The sequence below is a fragment of the Aotus nancymaae genome, unplaced genomic scaffold, assembly GCF_030222135.1.
Source record: "Aotus nancymaae isolate 86718 unplaced genomic scaffold, 86718_ANA_hifiasm-v0.15.2.pri h1tg000049l, whole genome shotgun sequence".
Classification (NCBI taxonomy): Eukaryota; Metazoa; Chordata; class Mammalia; order Primates; family Aotidae; genus Aotus; species Aotus nancymaae.
This window is the reverse complement of record NW_026988463.1, coordinates 15,340,516-15,357,559: the sequence shown is the minus strand read 5'-3', so window position 1 is coordinate 15,357,559 and position 17,044 is coordinate 15,340,516. Positions and strand designations below refer to the sequence as shown.

The 17,044-nt window shown below is 54.3% G+C and overlaps 1 protein-coding gene across 4 annotated transcripts in view; it reads left to right on the top strand.

The window, feature by feature from the left end:
* Positions 1–15,695, top strand: part of CLEC16A (C-type lectin domain containing 16A) — a 236,214-nt gene extending 220,519 nt beyond the window's left edge. For 2 of the 4 annotated variants that reach the window (XM_021668004.2, XM_012453201.3), the window contains exons 22-23: positions 1,426–1,590; positions 11,938–15,695. In XM_021668004.2, the coding sequence (XP_021523679.2) occupies positions 1,426–1,590; positions 11,938–12,293 (521 nt within the window). In that variant the 3' untranslated portion in view covers positions 12,294–15,695. Of the gene's footprint in view, positions 1–1,425; positions 1,591–3,809; positions 7,893–11,937 lie in introns of those variants that run through there. The other 2 variants (XM_064362502.1, XM_064362501.1) reach the window with 2 other exon arrangements.
* The last annotated feature ends 1,349 nt before the right edge of the window (positions 15,696–17,044 follow it).

The following is a 17,044-nucleotide window of genomic DNA, read 5'->3' as shown; positions in this document are numbered from 1 at the left end:
GGTATGAATGAGGTCCGGGGCTGGCTGTCATCAATGCATTCGCTTAAGGAGTGGCAAGGCCTGGGGGAATGACCAAGAGATTCCCTCTCTCAGCTGGAAGGACTCGCCTCCCCCGCATATCTCCACCCCAATTTGGGACTGCTTCTGTACTACGAAACACCATCACCATGGGTCCTGCCCAGCTCCTAGGGACTGAAGTCGTGGCCTGCAGAAAACCACATGTCCACCAGAAGAGGGGCCCCTGGGCCAGATAAAAGGGATTTTGACTTATCATAAAGAACATGTAAGGCCAGGTGTGGTGGTTCACACCTGTAATCCCAGAAATTTGGGAGGCCGAGGCAGGAGGATCACTTGAGTCCAGGAGTTCAAAACCAGCCTGGGCAATATAGTGGGACCCCCATCTCTACAAAAAAAAAAAAAAAAAAAATTAGCTGGGCATGGTGGAACATGCCTGTAGTCCTAGCTACTCAGGAGGCTGAGGTCGGAAGATCACTTGAGCCTGGGAGCTCAAGGCTGTGGCTAGCTGAGATCACATCACTGCACTCCAGGCTGGGCAACAGAGTGAAACCCTGTCTCAGAAAAACATAAAGAACAAACAGGTGTACTGAGCTCTCACCACGTGCCACACCCTGTGCTGGGACTTGACAAAAGTTACCTCATTTTATTCCCACAACAGTGGGGTTATCAGAGTAGGCAGTGATACCTCCCGGTTGTAGCTGTTAGAGACTCAAGAGAAACACGATCGCTGTCCATGTGCATGGTGCTTCCGTGCGGGAAGCAGGGTTGCGCCCAAGTCTGAGTGTCTCCAAGATGAGGGGCTCTTCCATCCCCGGTGGGTCCGTTTACCACAGAAAGGTATGGCAGACCCCACCTCCAGGTCCCAGAGTTGCTGAGGGCCATTTGAGACCGTCATCACTAGCTCTTCACCAGAGCTTTCGTTGTTCCTGAACCTGGCTCTCCTAGAACCTCAAGGGCAGAGCAGATTCTCTGTAAGGAAAGTCCATGGCACTCCCTTCCTGCCCGGATGTGACTTCAGGGCGTGAGTCAGGTGCCCTTCCTTGGTCACCATCAGCAGAGACCCCAAGACTCTACCATGAGGGCATGTAGCATCCCTGGGTGAACTTGCCACGAGAGGCTGCGTGTCCCTCTTCAAGGACACAGCTGGCGAGCTTCTGAGCCAGCATCAGACACTCGGATTTATGACTCATGGCCCCACTCTCGGCTCTGTGGCTGGTTATACCCTTTTCCTTGAATACCTTCCAAATGTGGCCGGGTCAGACCCACGACCAGCGAGGTCAGCCTGTTCCAGCGAACAGAGCAGGACTTCCACGGGACTGGGGTTGGGTTGCTCAGTGGAAGCATGACATTGAGGCCCCTGGGCCTGCTCTTTGCTTCCATTTGGTCACCTGGTACCTTGTCTTGCAGGCTTCGCCGTGGCCCAGTGCATAAACCAGCACAGCTCCCCATCCCTGTCTTCGCAGTCGCCACCCTCCGCCAGCGGGAGCCCCAGCGGCAGTGGGAGCACCAGCCACTGCGACTCAGGAGGCACCAGCTCGTCCTCCACCCCCTCCACAGCCCAGAGCCCAGCAGGTATTGGCCACATGACTCAGTGATGTGGGGGGCATTTGGGGAACCCCGTGATCCCTTGCCATTACCAAAACCCCTGACCTCCAGGTCCTCCTGGTCACAGTACTTGAAGGATGCTGCCGCTCGGGTGATCTACATCTGAAGCCTTTAGAGATACCTTAACGTGATGTTCCCTCTTGGGCTGGGTCAATTCCCAGATGGGGAAGAATTGCTCCTTTCTCAGGCCGGTCCCCACCAAGGCCACGACTGACTGCAGAGCTGATGGGCAGCAGGTGGGCCATACCTAAACCCACCCCATCATCACCTCCACAGTCTTAGGTCTCCCGAGGTGATTGTTTGCAGTCTGGGAAAAGAATCGTGTTCCTGCTAATTTTTTTTTCCTCTATTACATACGAGTTTTGTCCTTAAATGTGATGCGGTCCAGTTGTCTGAGTAGGCATGCACTTTGCCACCCGTTGGAGACTTTGGTAGGATGTGATAAAGTCATATCTTGCCATCCTTCAACTTACTCCACTTCAGACATGACACAGAGGGAATCCAGGAGTGAATGGGAGCCCCTGGAGTCAGCCTAGAATGGGACATGCCCCTGCTCCTCATTCTCAGCTGCCGTGAGCTCTTCCCTGCTTGAGATTTGGGGGAGTACAGACACCAGGCCTCTGGAACAACATGGCCTCACATTGTAACCAGAGGAGCAGGGAGGGGCGTCCATGGCCTTAAGCCAGCAAGATGCTTTGTGCCCCAGCAGCATCCCCCTGCCATGGGTCTAGGGAATTATGCCAACTGCCCGCACTTCTGATTAGGGACCCTCAGTGTCCTTCACTGTTCCTGCAAGGTCCCCTCCAGAGCCCTCACTCATCATATTTCAGGGGCACCTGGCCCGACTTTCATTAAGTTATGGATGATGGATTATGACAGGAGGACGCAGGCCACTGCAGAACCAGGGAGGTCGAGGGCCCTCGGTCCCCATCCTTTCAGCACCAAGAGCCAAGATCTCTTGGGCGCCTACGCCTCTCTCAGGCACTTCCACATTTTGCATTTCCAGTTCATGTCTCTGGCTCAGAGCACCTCATCCCACCTGTGTCCATCCCATACACACACAATGTTGCTTCCATTTCCTCTTGACTTTACGAGGCCCAGGCAGTAAGGTCACCCCACAGCCACCTCACTGAGACCCTCTTCCACTAGGCACCTGCTCCAGGACATGACCACCCCTTCTGAGCTATTTCTAAGCCCAGTTTAAGGTTGGCTACACATCTAAGCAGATGCCACTGCAGTTGCCAGGCACTCGTAGCTGGGCAGTTCCAGCAGAGCGTCTTCCAGGAGCCAAGGTGCGCCCTCTGTAGCCCTCTTGATCCTGGTCTCATGCTTGCTCAGGGGCAGGCATGCAAGGTTGTGTGTTCATGTGCCTGTGTGCACATCCACCTCCTGCCTGTGCGTGCACACTTCTCTGCGTGGACACCACAGCGCATATATTAACCATTGCACTGGGGATGAAAGCTCACTTTCCCGTGTAGCTGTAGTCACCTTTCTGTCATTTTTAAGGACGCACAGCCAACAGCTAAGTGAACAAAGAGCCATACACTTCTTTGCCTAAAGTTAAAACCAGCAAAGACCCACAGTATCAACGATTGGCCTCTGTATATGGATGCCCGCCTGAACGTGACCCCTGAGGCTTCAACTCTGCGCTTTTCCAGAGGCTGGTGTCTGTGACATGTGCTAGTCTTTTCTCTGGGCCTCCCTCAGCCCCTTTGTCCCTACCCCCACCATCCCCTGCGTGGTGCCAGTGCCGTGTCTTCTTATCTCAGAAATCCAGTGGCTGTTAGCCTGGTTGTCAGGTGGCCAGGCAGTTCCAGTTGCTGAGTGAGAGTCAGGACCTCCGAGGTGTCTGCTCCCATTTGGTGTGTCCGCAGCAGGCCTGCGGAGACAAGTGTGTAGATCCCCATTCTTTATGTAGCATGACAGTAAAAGCCTGAGGCCCAGCCTGCCTGTCCGGCTCTGCAGACACTGAGATAACTCACCTCTTGATGAAGGGCCTGGCCCTGCGGGCAGCCTGGGCTTTACTCTTACGGATGCTTCGGGACACAGCTATTGATCCCTGGCAGGAGAGTGCATCAGAGCCCACAAGCTCCTCCCTGTCTTGAGGCCAGACTTCCAAGCCAGCGTGCAGTCTCCCTCCCAGTCCACCCAGAACAAAGCATATGGGCTTTCCATGTTCCCTGTAGGGGTGGATCTAACCAGATGGCTCCAACATCTGCCTGCTATTCCACCAAGCCGCCCAGGAGAGAAAGCCAAGGACAGGAGAAGGGAGACAGTTCTGTTGGGATGGGAGCCTTTCTGCCAGCTGCCTGATTTGACATCTGCTCAGAGTATGGCCCAGCATTCAAGCTTCTGATGAGGGAAGGTTGCCCTGTGCGGCTCGCTCACCCAACTTTCCACCCGCCGGGGGCCTGGCCCCCATTCACAAGAGATGACATACTTGGAGGGCCGGCCTGGTGGCGGGGTGAGCCAGGGCCTCTCCTCCAAGCCCATTCATCCTAATTGCCCAGTACCTTCAGCCTGGACAGCAAAAGACAGCTGCAGCACCCCCAAGGGGCAGCTTGTCCTCAGAGTGGTTTCTGAGGGCACAGTGCTAAGTCAGAAGCACTCCTGTCCCTGTAATTATGAAGCCTCCCAGAGTCCAGGAAGCTCCCCTTGTAGAGAGCAACTGCCAGACCCTCTGAGGTCAGAACTAGCACACACCAGTGCCTTTGTTACCATTGATTTGTTTTTTGGTTTTTTTATTTGTTTGTTTTTGAGACAGAGTCTTGCTCTGTTGCCCAGGCTCCCAAGTAGCTGGGATTACATGTGTGCACCACCATGCCCAGCTAATTTTTGTATTTTTAGTAGAGATGGGGTTTCACCATGTTGGCCAGGCTGATCTCGAACTCCTGACCTCAAGTGATCTGCCCGCCTCGGCCTCCCAAAGTACTGGGATTACAGGCACGACCATCATGCCTGGCCCGCCTTTGCCGTTGAAAGCACACTTTGCATGTCCAGGTGCTTGGCTGGGAAATTGCACAAGACATGCCGTCTCCCAAGTGATGAGACAAACCCAGTTTTCCATGGCTCTGGCACATGGTTTTGAACACTTGAATTGTTCAAGGATGTTGTTAAAAGCTGGGAGTGCTCTCTGCGCTATTTTGACAGTTGTTGTGGCCCAGGCACCCACCAATCAGCATGGGCTTCTGCTGTAGCCACCACAGGGCCCTCTCTGTGCACCTGCTGTGTGGTGTCCCAGTAGACTCTCCTCCTGATACTGTGCCCACCTGTGCCATACACCATGCTTGTAAGCACTTCATAGATGTCCCCTTGTCAAATCCTGCCACACTCCACCTCACACTCTACAGTAGAAAACACAGGGGCCCGGAAAGGCTGTGCAACTTGGCCCAGAGGATGCAGCTAGCCAGCAGAAGAGCCAAGATCTGAAGCCTAGCCTTGGCAACCCTAAAGCCCACGCTCCACCTTCTGAAACAGCTAGCAGAATATCCGATGCAGTTCCCAAGACTGTCTCAGGCACCTCCAAGGTGTCCCGGAGACCCGGGCCACGGTCTGGATCCTGGTTGGAGGCAGCCCACAAAGTGCATTCCTCCTTCCAATGTGCATGGCTGCTCTAGAGCCCACGTGAAAAGTCACGGCCCTACTCATGAAGGCCTGGTAACATGTGCAGCCCCAGCCAGCAGAAGTCTGGGTGGTATGAACCCCTGTGGGACGAAGGCCCGGTACTTTCCTCAAATCAGCAGCAAAATGGACCCCAGTGGGCCCACGTGGGTTCATCCCACATGAGGCAGTGAAACCGGCTCATGCTAAATTGGGTTTTCTGCCTCTACCCTGTGTCCAGCTCAGAGGACCTTAGGCTTCCTGCCTAGGTTTGAAAACGCCCCGTTTATCCCAAATACACATGCTCAGCTTCCTGTGGGGACTTCAGGCTGGCTCCCAGGATTAGGCTTATGCTGTCCTCTTGGTTTGTGGACTTGAGACCTGATCTAAGAGGTCTCTCCACCCACCCGGCCCACACGTGGCCTTCTATTTTCTTAGTGGCTCATCTCCCTGGATCTTATCTTTCCTGGGTTTGGGCACCCCAGTCCCTGTCCCACTGAAGTATCTTTTTCTAAGCAAGCAGGATGAGGATGGTTAGGATAAGTCCCTGTTATGCACAGCATTCAGGATACAGTATGGTAAAAACTGTGACCTCGCGGGCAGGTGGGGCGGCTGAGGCCCATCAGGTAGCCACCCAGGCGGATGTGCAGTTACAAACAGTGACAAAGGAAAGGTGCAGCAGGCCCTGACAGCCGATGCAGAACAGCTGCAGGAGGCTCCCAGAGGTGGCATTGCTGGAGTTGACAGCTGGAGGGCGAGGGGTTGGCTAGGCCCTGGTCCATGTGGAAGGTGGCCTTTGGGTCTCACATGAGTCCACCGGGGCCCAAAACCACAATCTCCTGGAGACCAGTGGATTCCTTTTGCCCGTCTCCCTGGGGTCTGCCTGTACATTCTGTCTTCCCAAATGCAGACAGGCTGTGGGCAGGGGGAGGGCACCTTTGAGGAAGTCCCCACCCAAGCCCATCACGGCCACAGCCTATGGCCTAGCAGTAGCTTCAGTCCCAGCACAGGCAAGGGCCTCTCAGCCAGAAAGGGAAAGGGGACAGGGCACAGCCCTGAGGGGTTGCTGGCTCTCTGGTTCCCTCTGTGTGTAGCACCTGCTTCTGAGCCTCCTTCGCATGCCAGAGGCAGAGCCATGGGTGCCCTGGAGTGGCTGTTTCGGTGCTGGCCCCAAATTGAAGGGAGGGTGGCAGCCATCTGTAATCCCAGCTACTCAGGAGGCTGAGGCAGAATAATTGCTTGAACCTACGAGGCCAAGGTTGCAGTGAGCCGAGATCGCACCACTGCACTCCAGTCTGGGCAACAGAGTGAGACTCTGTCTCAAAACAAACAAACAAAACCGCATTGGGTTATGAGCTATGGCCTCCTGATTGTCCCCTGGGGTTTCATAGAAAGAAAGATGATCTGGCTGCCGTCAGCGCCCCAGTGCACAAAGCTTCACCACCTTCCCTTCCATCCGGACTTGCCGCTGTGCCTGGTCCGAATGAGCCCCATTCACCCCAACACACCTCCCTTTGCGCCAACTGAGAGTCAGATGGCCCAAAACCCACCCACATGCCACTGAACTTGGTAACCACTGTCTCACTTAAGTTTTAAGGACAGAAACCCCAAGTAAGAAGTATTCCTTTTTCTCCTCAGTTTTCTCTGTGGCATCATCCTTTTTTATTGTGGTAACATATGCGAACAAACTTTACCATTTTCACCGTTTTTCAGTGTGTAGTCCAGTGGCATCTAAGGACCTTCACATTGTAGTGCTCTGTGTCGTCACTTTCAAGCTGTGCGCTCACATGTCTTCGTCTCTGAGAGTGTGGTTCCTCCCTTCACAGTGAGATGCTCCTGACGTTTTTTGTTTCAGCCAATTAGAAGCACTGCTGGACCACCTGGCGCCTGGTCTCAGCTTTCCTGCTGTGGTTCAGTCTTGGTTTTCAAAGGCATGGCTCACCAGGTCACTGCCCAGAGAGGTGGCTGAGGGAGAGGCTCGTGGAGCGCCTTGAGCATCTGAACTTTCCCAGGACTCAGTGCTGTGCTGTTGGCGTCAGCGTGTGACACCAGGAACCTCCGCACTTGGGGTCAGAAATCTGCTTGATTCACTTAGCTGGTTAGATGCCAGTTCTCCAGCCACAGACCCTGCCCTCCTCACACTGTCCTGGGGATGCAGGGTTTTGGTGTCCTAACTCCTGGGCCACGTCTAAAACTGACAGGTGATTCTGTTCTTCCTTCCCCATGGCTTCCGACAAAGATGAGATGTTGTGGATGGACCCATCTTTCCTTTCCAACAGGACCCCACCTTCTCTGTCCCTACCCGATTCAGTCGCACGAGTGAACGGTTTGGTTCCGAGCGATCCCGACCCTGCCTCATCCTGGGGGTGGCATAGGGGGTGTCTTCTCTGCATGGGGGGCCAGTGCCCCACGCACTGGTGGCCACGACCCTCACCCCTCATCAGTGCTCAGCGTCCGCTACTGCTCTGTGTCCCCTCTCTCCGTGTTGCCTCTGCCGTCCATTGTTAAAGGCTTTCTATGATCTGTCGCTGTGTTTTCCCTCTAGTCAGGAGTGGCAGGAAAGGACGCCGGCGAGTGTTCAGCCTGTCGGAGGCCGACAGTCATGGCGGCCACTGGGTTTAGTGCTCCGAACGGCGGCTGCCACGGCACCTCACGCACAGTCAATTCAGGCAGGTCTCCCCTGTGAGCCGCTCGGGCCGCGACGTCCACTCGCCACGCTGCGTTTCCACAGTCGGCAGGGTCTGCGCTGGCAAGGTGGGCCAAGCTGGGTCTGAGCACAGAGCCATTTGCCAAGGCGGCACTTCCTCAGTTTCCCCCAAAGCTGGCTCTCCCTGCTCCCTTTCTGGCCTCACCTCATCTGAAGACCAGATCCCCTGCCCTTGACCTTCATGGGGGTCCTTCCGAGCCAGACGTGTGCAGCCTAGAAACGCTGTCCTTCTCTATGAAGTGTGCACCAGCATCAGGCTCGGCCGGGCCGGAAGCAGATGCTCCCACCAAGTCCCCCAGGGGTCCCCCCAGTTTTGGCCATGGGGGTTGGGTGGCAGTTGGCTGGCGAAGTGAGAATTTGTAAAACGCAACCAAGAAGTCTCCATGTTTCTTTTATCTTTTCCTTTCTCCCCCTGGCCTTGCTCAGAGATAAGTGACAAATTCAGTCTCATTCCGGCCAGAGGCCAAGAGCCATTTCCCTCACAGATGCATGGATGGATGCAGCCCCACCATCTCCCTTTCTGAGTAGCACCCACACAGCGGTGAGACTTGTCCATGGGCCACCACCCAGCAGCCTGGCTTGCTGTCAGGGCCACCCCTGCTTCCTCCCTGCCGTGACGCTTCTCTGGTCTCTGATGCGCTTGTTCGCTGGGAGCCTTCTGCCTTCTTTTGTGTTGAAAGCTTATTTTCTCTGAGCTTTGCCCTCCGCTTGCTCTACAAGTACCATCCTTTTCTTCCTCACAACACTCAGCCCCACCTTTCCCAGCCCTTTGCTGGAAATCACCATTTGCTTGACCAGGATGTGTTGAGGCCCCGCCCCAAACCTGCAAATCAGCTTCTGAGGTGCCGGCCAGGCATGTGGGAGACGTACTGCCTTGGCATTCTCACAGACCACAGCCCTTGGAGATCTGTCCACTGCTCGTGGAAATGTGGCCTTCCTGAACATCCCATTCCCCCCTCGGCTCTGTCTCCTCGGCCTATGGCCAGGAAGTCAGACTTTCCTCGAAATCCCTCATTTCCTGGGCCTGGCCTCAACTTATGGCCCTGTAGTCCAAAAACACTAGTAGGCACAAAGCAAGGCTTCACCAGTAACTTTTGCAGCTCAGCACTTGACCAGAAAAAAACGTGTCCTCACTTGGGAATTTTCCCCTCAGTGAACACCTGGCAGAGTTCTCCTTTTTCACCTCCCTTGGTTGGATACATTTGTAGATCAAGTTCAGGAAGCACTTCTTAGTTAAACAACAACAAGGCCATGTTGTAGGTGATAGGTAAGAAGAGGTTATTTTTTTTCCTATTAAAAAGAGGTTACTTTTAGGGGAAAAACCAACCCCTTTAATAAAAATTGTTGGTCCTTTTCCTGAAGAAGAAATCAGTTCTGTGCACATGCTATTGTTAGTTGGTTTGCTCTTTTTAATATATTTGCCTGCGACGTTTCCACATCCCTGATTATTCTAATCACCAAATACCCCATTAAGGAGCAGGGAAAGAAGTTTGCCAGCTTTTTTGAATATCTGCATGCAAATGCAGACTTGAGCAAAGAGAGAAAACACTTAGATAGAAATGTTAAGACAACATGAGGGAAACACTTGGCTACTCTGTCTCCAGATGGTAGGACAGTGCCATTTGGGGAATTAGTCATTTCTAAACTGCCTCCTCAGCAGCGAAACTTATGTGTGGATCCACATGTGTGAGAGTTCGTCATAGATCTGCTCGTGCCCATTTGAAGCAAGGGCAGAGGCCACCAGAGCAGGTGAGCCCTGCTCAGAGAACCACAGGTTCTAAGAAACAGCAGGCAGGTCGTGCTAGGTCAGGGCACACGCCTGAGCTGAAACCAGCCCAGTACCGCAAGGCATCCTTACTGAGTGGAGCAAATTAGTTGAAATTCAAAGAAGCCAGAATTCGCACGTAGTTTACTCAGCATTTCTGGGCTTAGATCACACCTCAAATCACTTTTTCCACTAGTGCTTACTGATGTCCATTGCCACCCTCGCAGAGTGAGGGCAGACCCAAAGCCTCATGCAGTGTTTCCTCTGCATGAGGAAATCTTCTCTGCAAGAGCATCTTCTCTCTCTCTCTCTTTTAAAAAGGTCTTAGAAAGAAATTAATTGGGCTGGGCAAGGTGACTCACACCTGTGCACAACCCAGCACTTTGAGAGGCCAAGGCAGAAGGATTGCTTACACCCAGGAGTTCCATATCAGCCTGGGCAACATAATGAGACCCTGTCTCTACAAAAAAATTTAAAAATTAGCCAGGTGTGGTGGCACAGGCCTGTAGTCCCAGCTACTCAGGAGGCTGAGGCAAGAGGATCACTTGAGCCCAGAAGGTTGAGGCTGCAGTGATCTATGATCATGCCACTACACTCCAGCCTGGGTGACAGAGTGAGACCCTGTCTGAAAAAAACAAAAGAAATGAGATGAATTGGGACCTTTTCGAGTTCATCTTGCCCAGAGTCTTGTGGGAAGAAATGCTGGTGTGGCTTTCAGATCCAGTCTGTCTCTTGTGCTGTCGCTCCATGATGGGGGCTCTCTTCCTCCCTCTCTTCGCTTTCTACATGCTGCCTGCTTTTATTTCGTTCGTTTTTCCATTCTTTTGCTTTATGTTCCGTTTGCTGTTCTGTTTTATTTTGGCCTGACTTAAAAGAGAAAATTAGAAACTAAACTGAAATCACATTGAACAACAAAAAAAAAAGTCTACCATCCTCCCCAAGCCCCCGGCTGCTGTCAGACTCTTAGCTCGATAGAGCATGGGCAGCACCTCTTGCCATGGCCGGTGACCCCCAGCTCTGTGCAAATGAGAATTTGCTCTCCAAGCGGGATGCCCACTGTCTTCCTCTCAGTGTTTTTAAACGCCCGCCATCTGAAGTGCTGGACGATGTTTTCCACAGTGAATTCCAGCTGTATCTGGTGTTTCTGCCCAGGCAGACTCAACACTGGAAGGCAAATGGGCCAGCATGTGTCTGTAGGATTTTGAAAAGCACCAAGGGCCGGGCACGGTGGCTCACGCCTGTAATCCCAGCACTTTGGGAGGCCGAGGTGGGCGGCTCACTTGAGGTCAGGAGTTTGAGACCAGCCTGGCCAATGTTGCAAATCCCCGTCTCTACTAAAAATACAAAAATTAGCCGGGTATGGTGGCATGCGCCTATAATCCCAGCTACTCAGAGGCTGAGGCATGAGAATCACTTGATCCCGGGGGCTGAGGCATGAGAATCACTTGACCCCAGGAGGTGGAGGTTGCGTTGAGCCAAGATCATGCCACTGCACTCCAGCCTGGGTAACACAGTGAGACTCTTCCTCAAAAAAAAAGCACCGAGAAAAAAAACTGCTGCAAGAATAACTGCATTGGGTGGAACCTCGCCTGCCTTCGTCCTGGTGTGGTTTCTCAGTGGCCCCCTTCAGGAAGTTTGGGGACAGTAATGGCCTGAGTAACCACAGCAGCCCCTTTGTGGGTGCTGGCTCAGCACTTTGAGGAGGAGGAGGAGAAGACAGGCCAAGGTTTTGTTTTGGTTTTGCAAACTGAAAAAGTTCTACAGAATTTCCTTTTTTTTTTTAAATATTGCAGTGGGTTCCCTCTTGGGTAAATGTCATCAAATGTATGCTCTGGAAATGGCCTGACGATTCAAGCACACCCAAGCCCATTTACTTTCTAAACAAGTATTTATTATCAGACAGGTCTGAGATTTGCCCACACATAAAGCCTGTCAGCCCGGTCTCTGCACCTGGGAGCTGTTCTTTCATCCACACGCTGATTTTGCACAGGCCCTGAATTTTCCCCTCATATTACAAGTCAGGGTAACCCTGGGCCCTGTCGCACCCCAGGCCTAGGTCAGACTGGATTTCGCAGGTTCTGTGTCCCCAAAAGGAGTGGGAGGAGCCATGCTGAGCCCTCACGCCAGCCAGCCACCTCCCACCCAGCTCTCCAGGGCCACGGTTCAGGACGGGGGCAGCGGGCGCAGCATGAGGGGTGTCTCAAGAGCTCAGTGTGTTTTCGGTTTTTCTCCCCTGATCCAGATGCCCCCACAACTCCAGAACTGCCTCAGCCTCACCTTCCTGACCAGTTGGTGATCGCCAGCGAAACGGAAGCAGACTCCAAGCCCAGCAAGAACGTGGCCAGGAGCGCAGCCGTGGAGACAGCCAGCCTGTCCCCCAGCCTCGTCCCTGCCCAGCAGCCCACCATCTCCCTGCTCTGCGAGGACACGGCCGACACGCTGAGCATCGAGTCTCTGACCCTCGTCCCCCCAGTCGACCCCCACAGCCTCCGCAGCCTCACCGGCATTCCCCTGCTGCCTACACCGGCCGCCACCTGCACGGACCCCCTGGGCGAAGAGGCTGCATGTGCCGAGCCTGCGGGCCCCACTGAGGACTGAGTCAGCGCCGGGGCCTCCCTTTGTGTGTGTGGCCCTGCTGGTAGGGACCCCCAATGCCGCTGACTGGCGAGACACACTGGGAGCACCCGTAGTTCTCTGCAGCCCTCAGCAGCCATCTCAGCCACCTATCCCTGCACTCCCTCGAATGGGAAGAAGGCCATGTTGCCCTTCAATTTCTTTTTCACTTTGTGTCTCTTCACGTGCAGGCTGGGACCCGCGGAGACACCCCGGCGAATGGAGATGACTGCACCGGCCACCTCAGGGAGCTGCCTGGGCTCCGTGTCTCTGAGCCCCAGGTGGCAGGAGCCCCCGGCCCCTCTTCCTTCCTCTATGTGGCTTCTCTGTCACCAGCCCCAGTGTGCGCAGAAGAACTGGACCAGGTCACTGTAGGTAGAAATTTGTGGAAAAGCAGACTTAGATAAACTTCTCCTTTGGATATTTATTTCCGCTTTCGGCAGCAGGTGAACATTTATTTTTAAAACTTCTATTTAAAAAAAAAAGTCCAAAAACATCAACAGTAAAATTTGATGTCCTGTTAAAAGTGTAAGAATACAGTGAAGATTTCATTATCATTTTCACTGGACCTTTCCCGATGTTTCGTTTTAGAGTTCTTAGTGTGGCTTTTATTTAAGTGATTCTTATTTCTTTGTTACTCACTAACTCTGCAAGCCTGTGGAATGATAAAGTACTTTCCTGGAAAGTTTAGATTATTTTTTAAACAAAAACAAGGGAGATACACATATTCTCAGGTACACACAGAGCTGAGAGGGCTGAGAGGTTTTCTGCCATAGCAGCCGAGAGGCCTCCCATTGTGGAAAGATTTCTCCAGGAAAGGGGAGAATGTAGCCAGCTCCCCACTCAGGATGCTTCCTCATTTCTCTTCACCAAAACCAAACAGAGATGGCTTCCAGCATCTTCTTCAGTGTTGCCACCTCTAAGAAAGGACCACTGGGGACCGTGAAGACTCCGGACCCTGTGGCAATGATGAAAATCAAAAGAAGCCACCCTCAGCGTCACCTGCCACTCAACTGCGTGTGCCCGTGTGCGCCAAGAGATGGCCCAGAGCCAGTTCCCGCCCCAGCTGCAAGGGCATGGTGTCCCCAGAGCTCTGAGTCTGTCACCCTCTCTGCTACTCCTGCTAGTCTGAAAATTAAAACCCCATGGTTTCCTTCCCAATTCTGGCTGGGTGTATGCAGGCAAGGACCTAGATGCATCAGACACAGCACACAAGATGTTCCTTTCTACTCCGCCAGCTTGGGAGCCGGACACGGCACTCATGGCCCGGGCTGCGGTTCACCCTCCCCAGATCTACCAAGGCCAGTGGCCCCTCACCTCTCTGATCAATGGTGAGACCTTCCACAGCTTTCCTCCAGACCTGCCGCAGATGTGCCATACGTAGGAACGTTAGATGTCCGCCGGAGCCTGGCCATAGGGTAGCCTCAGGAGACGCACTGAGATCTTGCCACCTGCCTTTTAGAGGACAGCCAAGCCAGCTGTCCTAGCAAGGCCTGCCAAGGTCAGTTTTCAACCTCCTGAAAGAAACACAGTCCTGTCGAGGAGGGGGAGTGGCGCCCATGGGGACAGGTCTCAGTCATCTGAAGCCCTCCGGGTAGCTGCGTCCACCCAGCTTTCACGGCTGCAGGCACAAGGACCTTTGCTTCAATAGAGAAAAGACATCGCTAAGAAAGGGCCCCTGGGCAGAAACCTCAAGGAAAGACAAGCCGCGACCACAATGGCCATCTGCAGAGTCCTGGAAAGAGAAGGAAGGCAGACCAGGGTAGGGGGAAGGCCATCATGGGGAGAAGGACCACAGTATCAGGGGACGGGGCACCCCATGCCCTGCAGGCTGCCCGTCTGTTACTTGATTTTTGTAAGAGCAAGAGGGGTGGGAGGATCAGATTGGCCCTGACTGGAGCTGGCTAGCCCCTGAGACGTGCACTTCTGGTTTTGAAATGACTCCGTCTTTGGGGCAGGAGAAACTAGAGAAGGCAAGTGGCTGCCCCACCCAAGGCGTGACCAGAAGGAACAGCCTGCACCTCACTCCACGCCACATGGGTGGGCTACCAGCCTGCCGTCAGCTGGTGACCACTGAGTACCGGAGGAGAGAGGTCTTGGCCAGGGCTGGACAGCATGCCCAGGAGGACCAGGAGAGGATAAGACACTGCTTGGGACAGGGCTTCTACCCTGCATCCCTGGCCAAGGACAGGGCAGTCCCCCATGAGGGCTTGCAGGGTCACTCTCAGGGCCTCTTTCAGCTGTAGCTGATGACTTGCCTCTGGGGGAGACCTCCAGGTGTGTGGGGTGGGGATTTCCTATAACCAGGGCTCCCAGAAGCTTTGCTTATGTAGGAGGTCTGGGAGCCCATTGGAGCCCACCAGCCGTTTTGCCCACCTCACGCAGGTCTCAGTGGCAGTGGACAGCTGTGTCTTCAGGAACTTGCTGCAAACGTAATCAATGGGGCACTCCCAGACAGGCCAGTCCAGGCAGGACATGCTGGATCCCTGGCACCCGGCAGCCAGGGGAAGAGCCAGGAGTCTGGGAGGGCCCACAGCAGGGGCCGTGGCTTCTGACACTAAGGTCATAGCCTCAGATGTCTGAGGTCAGCCCCGACAGACCCATCCGGCCCACCCACCGAGTCCCTGCAGAGAGCACTTAGAGTTAAGGCCCAGGCCCTGGTCCACCCTTCCCCCATGCACCATCCGGCTGCGTTTGCCAAGTCAGGGAGCAGGGCTGGCTCCAGGAACTCCCAAACCTTGGCTTTGAAAGTTGCTGTCGAGATGTGCTCGTCCCTTTCTGGACATTCGAAGTGCCTGTCCCAGCAGGTCAGATGGGGCCAGCTGAGGCGCTCCCCTAGGCAGGAAGGGCCAGCCTCCACTGTGGCGTGGAGTTGGGTGGAGGGGCCCCCATGAGCAGCTACCCTCCCAGCCTGGTTCTTCTCCCAGAGCCTCAGCAGCCTCCCACCACCCAGACACTTGACTTCACAAGCAACTCAAAGAGCAGGTCAAGAAGCACAGCCCTGCCAGATGCGTGCTAGATTCCTCTAAGGTCTCTGAGATGCCCAGTTTTTTAAAAAAGGCATGGGGTGAACTGATTTTGATTTTCTTGTCTAGACAAAGTAAATAAATCTGAAACATTTAATGTAGTCATCTTGACATTGGGCATACACTGTACGAATTCCTTACCTTTCCTTGAGCTCAAAATATGTAAATAATTTTTTTCTCAGTGAGGAGCGATGGCTGGAAAACCTCGATGCCTCTGAGCCTCGGGACGGCTCTAGGGAAGTACCTGCTTTCGCCAGCGTGACTCATGTTTCGTGGGTACTGAACACAGGGTGGAAATGAAAACTGGAACTTCCTTGTAAATTCAAACTTGGCAATAAAAGAGAAACAAAGTTACCAAGAATGTAGTGTGCTGCTCCTGGGGGCTGTGGCAGGAGGCGGTGGCCTGGCACAGGGAAAGGTTCCCAGCCAGTGACTCCTCATCCGGGCACAGCTGCTTGCCGGGGGTGTGGTGGCAGGAGCCCCTCCCTCTCCTTCCTCCTGGAGCCAGATTCCCTCCCACCCCCGGGTTCCTAAGAGGTTATGGGGGCTCGAGGCTCATAGTAACTGGAAAACAGAATAACTGCCGAGGGGCAGTCGGCCCCATCAGGAGTGTCCCCTCCCAACCCCTGCCGGGTGTGGTCCACATTCTGCATCTCTTCCCTGTTGGGTAGGTGGCTGTCCATCCAAGCCTCAGGCTCTGCATCTGTGGAGTGGGACAGCCAAGCCCTCCCTCGCAGGACAAGCTTAGCGAGCAGCCACATTGTTGCCAGGCCGGGCCGAGGGAAGCAGGAAGACGCCCCACCGAGGACAGAGGCAAGTGAAGTGCTGGGCTGGGCGTGACTCGGAAACACCGACATGCACCCGCGTGAAACCCAGAAATCCCTGGAAACGGGATCACAGGTTCTCGAAGTCAGACGATCCGGCATAGACCATACCCAGAAATGACCGGGAACTTCTGGGTCTTGAGAGCAAAACCAAGTTGAGCAGGGAAAGAATGAACATGGAACCCCTCCCCCCATGGCATCCCAAGGGTTGCGGCTCTGCCAAGAGAAGGAGGAAGCTGCTGCCCTCCCATGCCCCAGTCTCACCCGGTCTCAGGCCTCATGGGCACCTGGGCATTTACATGTCGGAGACCTGATGGGTGAAAGCTCCTCCTTCCTTGCATTCCCAACCCATATTCAAATCCAGGGGTTGCCTGGGGCTGGATGAGAGGCCAGGGCCAAGTCTCTGGTGTCCTCAGAGCATGTCTATGGGTCCCCTGCACTGCGGTTGAAAGTGACCTGTGTGACCGGCTGCTGTCTGTTTTCCCCAGGCCTCAGGAGGGTCCCCCTCAGTAGCCATGACTCAAGGCCTGGCAGGGTCCAGTGGATATGCCCAACAGGCCCAGATCGTCCTGACTCCAGCCGGAGGGAGGGGCCAGCGAGGGCAGGTGGCAGCGTCCTGCCTGCAGGTGACCTCTAGGGGAAGACCGATTGCCGGCCAGCCAGCTGCTGGAAACCCCCTTCCCCTCCTGTCCTGCTGCTCTGTGCCACTTCATGGCAGTGGGAAAAAACCCTTAACGTCTAAAGTGCTGTTCTCCAAAGGAAAGTTGGTTCTGAATCACCCATGGGGCTGGTCACAGAAGGGGCTTCCTGGCAATTCACTCAAGGCTGCCGATGGGCAGTGTGAAGCTCCCCTGCCCTCCACAGGCCCCAGAGCTCCTGGCCCTGC